Below are 6,000 nucleotides of genomic sequence, written 5' to 3'. Positions count from 1 at the left end.
TTTATGTAAATAACTTTAATGCACTTAAAGGTAACAAAACCACAGGCAGTGTAGTGATTTAAAAACAAAATATGTCAGTACACTCTAATTAAATTCATCTTTGAAAAGCACTAATAGAGGTTCTTTTATACACTTTGACCTAAAATATTGAGCACATATCCCAAAAACGACAACCACGCATTCAGAGAAATTGACTGCCATTCAGAAACCAGTTAGTTTGCTTTCCTATAAGGAGGCTTGGAATGCAATCAAAATGTCAAAGGAAATTAAGTTTAATACAAGTGAAATTGTTTAAAAGAACAACAAAAAAAAGCAATTTCATGCTCCTCATCATGTTACTTTGCACGTTGTATGTAACTACACATAATGTACAGGCTTTGGTATTGTGTAGGTGAACTGACTAACCACCTACTGGTGAACAGTTAAAGCCCTTATGAAAGATGATCCTCATTTAATAGGCACTACTGGGTTTTAAATAGGTAAGTTGAGCAAAACCAGATACTCAGACTTGGTGTTTATATATAAACATTGTAGTATGCTTACCTTCACATTACAAGCAGGACTTTAAAAGGACAGTTCACCCCCAAATAACTATTTACTCACTCTCAAAAGTGGCTCCAAACTGTTTAGTCTTTCTAATATTCTGTTGAACACAAAACAACAGTGAAGACTGTTGGAAACCGGTAGTTTTGACATCCAGAAAAACAATATGAAAAGACGAGAGGCCAGGTTTGGAACAAGTTAAGTGTGAGTACATGACGCCTGTTTGATTTCTGGGTGAACTGTTCCTTTAAGAAAGGTGATTTTTATCTCAACATGACACTCCAGGGTAAATAAAGGCACCAGTGCTTGCACGTTGTCTTGTGCTGCTAAAATTTCAACAAGAAATACATAGCACGTCTTTTGAAACTGAGACAAGAAACACAATTAGGATTGAATAGGTAGACCCACACAAAGACAAGTGGTATAATGGACACAATACAAAATGTAGTACATTTATAAAATGTTCTGTCTTGTGCAATCATCTACGATGCTCTCTGGGACAAGAGTGTCTGTTTCCTTCAGCTGTCTGTAGGCAAAAGAGTTTGTGGGTTTGTAATCAGGCACAGTGAGTCTTATTGCAGCGGGCTGTCAAACACAGTGTCTGGCAGGACTGAGATCTTTAGCTTCTTATCAGGCCAGCTGTACTCTTTCGGCAGCTTACACTGGGTGAAGGGGGAAAACAGATATACAGCTTTTTAAGAAGTTTACAAAACATAGTGAAATATGGTATTGTCAGGTACAGGGAAAACACCTTACCACATCACGGGTGCTCAAATCCTGAACCTCTGCTAGCATCTGCTCTACAAACTCCTCAGTAAGTAATATCTAAATAAAAGAAGTCAGGAAAAAAAAAAAGTTTAATGGTGGAACAATGCTGCATTTTTAGGCCCCAAAACATGACTTAGGCGATATTATTATTAGTAGTAGGCTTTGCACTATGCAGCTAAATTAATGTGGTCCTTTCTGAAGTAATACCATAGTTTTAAGAACAGTGGAAGTTACTTTTTTTTTTAATTCCTTAATTTCTGGTGCCCCCTGGATGTACGGCGCCCTTAGCATTTGCCTATACTATCTATGCCACGCAGGGGCGTAAATCCCGGCGGGGACGGGGGGGACATGTCCCCTCCCATCCGAGGCTCGACCCCCCCATGATTGATAAATAAATATAACCATTTTTTCTGTTTTTATTGCCACATACATTGTTTAATTTGTGACGACTTGGCATAATGTTAACTTAACATTTACGACCACAATTAGCATATTGTTTTGCTGTGTATTTGCTAAATGAGCACTGTGCACACTAACCCCACTGTATTTTTGTATAATCAGTTTCTAAAGTGACTCAATTAATTTGAAATTAAAATGTTGACCTTTTTTAATTCTTTGTTTTTATTGTGATTATTTTTATGATAGTTTTGCATTCTTTATGTAAAGCATGTTGAATTACCATTAAAATGTGCTACAACATAAATAAACTTGCATAGCTGTGTCATGTATTGGATAAAATGACAGAGAAAATGGACATAAGATCATTTTTCAGTGCAGCTAAACGCCAAGTACAAAAACTTCACGTATTAAGGCAATTTGGCTTTAAGAATGAGTGCTTATGAAAATACTAATGTCACAATATTAATCGCAGGCAAAGGAGAAAGAAATGATTGAGGAACAGGCAGGGCAGGGTCAGTCAGATGTACAGTGTCAGGTAAGGGTGTTGTGCTTTATTGAAGGGATAATGATAATTCTTTTGGGATGAACAATTTTTTAAAATGTTTTCTGAGTTGTGGCTGTTTAGCAGATGAACCTCACAGGCTCACTGATTTACAATATGATCGGTCATTTTAACAAGTGTAATGTAAACCAGTTAGTTATTATGAGTATGGAAAATGTCTTTTCCTGCATTTATTCTGCTTCAGTAGTCAGTCAGTTTACTGTAAACAACACAACAAACAATGCAATAAATAGTTTTGAAGAAAAAATTGCTTTGTCGTTGAACCGGAGAAAAACTTTAAAAATAATCATAATGACAGTCTCCATGCAATAATAATGATGATGAAACCATTTTTAACTGCGGGGACATATAGTTATTAGTACAATTCGGCCATATTATTTGTGTCCCCTTCAAAAAATGCTGGAAAGAAATTTTTTTATTTATTGTCCCCCCTTACTGTTAAATCAGATTTACGCTCATGATGCCACGGGCCGGGAGAGGGGTCTGGCTGCAGACCCGGTGCAGTGCAATCTGAGCTGCATCCAATGCTTTTTAATCCGCTCACCTAACCCCACCTCTAACCCTACCCGTCACAGTGACGTCACTCACTCCATTGAGTGCATTGCTGAGTGATGCAATCTCAGCTTGCATCATAAATGCTGCATCCAAATACTATTGTGGGCCGGCCCTGGTAATATAGATATAGCGATAGATAGTAGAAAGAAATAGCAGACTTTTTCCATCCCAAAAGCTGCCCAAAACCCACCCAAACACACAAAAAGAGCACAAAATATTATTCATTTTTAATTGACAATATCAAAATTAACCTAGTTACTTTACCTGCCATAATTGTTAACCATACTGCAACCAACACCAGCAGTCAAAGAACCACAACATAACCGGACCACATCGAAACCCTGCCTCCCTCTCACCCACACACTGTATTACCTATTAGGCTATGTTTTACTTTCGAAATAGGGTATAAATTCAACCCATTTGGCATTTCAAATTCTTTTGAACATAGTTAGATGCTGCTTGTCAATCAGACAATGCTTCTATGTTTGTTCTTGCTGTCAATTGCAGGAAAACATGATTGATAAAAGTGTCATAATAAACCACTGTAAGTTAAACTGCAGGCGCTGCGTAAATAAATCCACACACATTTTAGAATGAAGTCCTGCACTTAACTAAAATTGAAAATGTATCTAAAAAATTGGGCTTGAAAATTTTATACCATCAGATGACGTTTATTACTTTTTAAAACTTTTTAATGCCCTTAATTCTGGCTAATTTCATTTACTAGCACACAAACAGCCCGTCACATATTTCAACCTTCTCGAGTATCTTTTAAAGCACTTTGCTGTGAGTATTTTGGTATATTAATAATGCTAGTCTGTTACCTGTAGCCATGGTCCGTGCGCAGCATACGGATGCTCTTCGGTGGCAAATGCTCCTTCCACCCCAGTGGATACGAAGGTGATTGCCGTGTCTCCATTAATACTTTTAAATGTGAAATGTCGGCCATGAAGCAGACGACCTCTACAAGAAAAGGTTAGAAGGAATAAAGCTGAATGAATCATTTACACAGATGATGATGATAAGTGTCGTATCTGTTAAAGCGAGCGGGAAATATCAAAGGCTAAAGCTATAAGAAACCCGACGTTCACTTTCTCCCTGCTCTCATTTGGACTTTAAACAAAGGTTTCTCTGTGAGCCATGTCTCTCCATTTCTGTCCAAACAAGAAGATTACATAAATCTCATATCCAGCTATGTTCATGCCAGTGAAATCAAAGCTGTTGGCACGTCAGAGAGCTAGGTTTGTTTGTAAAACTCCAATGTATTGGCGATTTAAACAGCAACAGTAACAGTGTGTACTTCTCACTTTAGAGTGAAATCAGGAAACGCGAGCGCCGTCCTGAAGTTAAAAAGTTCACACCTCAGCAAAGTGGATTTGGACACAATATATGGCAAGTGAGTGTCATGTGTACGAGTATGCTACTACTTGCAGTGTAGGGGTGTAATGTACTGGTATTCATGGAAAAATTCAATACAGGTTTTTCAAAAATAACCAATGCAACTCACTGTAGGCATCACAGGGTTTCTGCAGGCTTCATCCAAGTTAAATTTAATACTTAAGACAATTTTTAAGACCATTGTGAATGAAATTTTAGACTTTAAAGACAGGGCTAAATGCTTTTCCAATGGCCCAGATGGAAAAGATTTTTATTTGCATATCAAAAACAATATAATTATTTAATACATTTGATGATACAATAATAAATAAATATATTTAAAAAATAAATATTTTACATACATTTACTGATTTAAGTGGCCTTAACTAATATGTAATTACACAGCAATTAATAGTTTGTTACAATGGACTTATTGTGTAAATACATGTATTTACTCTGTACTTATGCTTGATTAAATACATGTATGTAATTACATCTGTAATTAACTTTTGTAATTACATTTGTTAATACACTGTTGACCATCCCTTACACCTAAACCCACCCTTAAACCTACCCATACCACCAAACCTGTCCATAACCCAACCTCTATCCCAACTCAAAAGCACCACAAGTGTTCTCAAATACATTATAAACACAGTAAGTACATTGTATTTATTTGTTGATGTAAGTACATAGTAGTTAAGGACACTTCATATAAAGTGGGACCGTAAACATAAATTTTTTTCAACATAACCTTTATTTAAAAAAAAAAAAAAACTTGACAAATGTTTTAAAAGTATTAAAAACTATAATAAACTAAATGTATGCCCAACAGCCTGTCCAAGTCAGTGTTCTCAGCAGTAAATACATGGAGAATGTTATTGTAGGGAAAATAATTAAACCATTGTGATAAATGGACTTAAAAAAGACATTTTTAAATAAAAAGTTAAGTTTTATTGAGGATTTATTGATGGATTGTTGGTGATTGTATGGATGTTGGCCAGATTGGGTAGCTATGAACAAAGAAATAAAAAGAATAATTGATAACTAAATATAACAATTTTTTCTGTTTTTATTGCCACATACAGTTGAAGTTTGCCCACCAAATTATTACCCCCCGTTTAATCTTTCCCCAACTTCATGTTGTAGCACATTTCTGAACATAATAGTTTTAATAACTCGTGTCTAATAACTGATTTATTTTATCTTTGTCTTGATGACAGTAAATAATATTTTACTAGACATTTTTAAGACACTTCTATACAGCTTAAAGTGATTTTTAAAGGCTTAACTAGGTAGGTTAGGGTAATTAGGCAAATCATTGTATATCGATAGTTTGTTCTGTAGACTATCAAAAAAAAATGCTTAAAGAGGCTAATAAATGACCTTAAAATTGTTTTTTTTTTTTTAACTGCTTTTATTCTAGCAGAAGTAAAACAAATAAGTCAACAAATAAGACTTTCTCCAATAGGAAAAATATTATCAGACATACTGTGAAAATTTCCTTGCTCTGTTAAACATCATTTGGGAAATATTTAAAAAAGAAAAAAATCGAAAAATAAAAGGGGGGCTAATTATTCTGACTTCAACTGTATATAATTTTATACATTTCATGGTCAAATCAATGTAAATAAGAACAAATTATATAACACAACTTCACACATGAATAAGAGACGATACAAAAACGCAAACATTTACATTAAAGGTTCAAGACACCTCGAGTACTTAATTTTTTTTTTTTTTTTAACAGATTTGGGTGTGTTGATAATCAATTAAGAAAACATTAGTAAGTTAGC

At 34.9% G+C, this 6,000-nt stretch overlaps 1 protein-coding gene across 4 annotated transcripts in view; it reads right to left on the bottom strand.

Annotated features, from left to right (window-relative positions):
• sufu (suppressor of fused homolog (Drosophila)) overlaps positions 1-6,000 on the bottom strand; it is a 40,598-nt gene continuing 34,598 nt past the window's right edge. For all 4 annotated transcript variants that reach the window (XM_087277234.1, XM_087277233.1, XM_087277235.1 and 1 more), the window contains 3 exon segments: positions 3,652-3,790; positions 1,300-1,368; positions 1-1,205 (listed from right to left, as the gene is read on the bottom strand). In XM_087277234.1, coding sequence (XP_087133360.1) covers positions 1,116-1,205; positions 1,300-1,368; positions 3,652-3,790 — 298 coding nt within the window. In that variant the 3' untranslated portion in view covers positions 1-1,115.

Source organism: Danio rerio, chromosome 13 (assembly GCF_052040795.2).
Source record: "Danio rerio strain M-AB ecotype USA chromosome 13, GRCz13ab, whole genome shotgun sequence".
Lineage (NCBI taxonomy): Eukaryota > Metazoa > Chordata > Actinopteri > Cypriniformes > Danionidae > Danio > Danio rerio.
The sequence above is the reverse complement of the archived record's forward strand: the minus strand, read 5'-3'. Positions and strand labels throughout refer to the sequence as shown.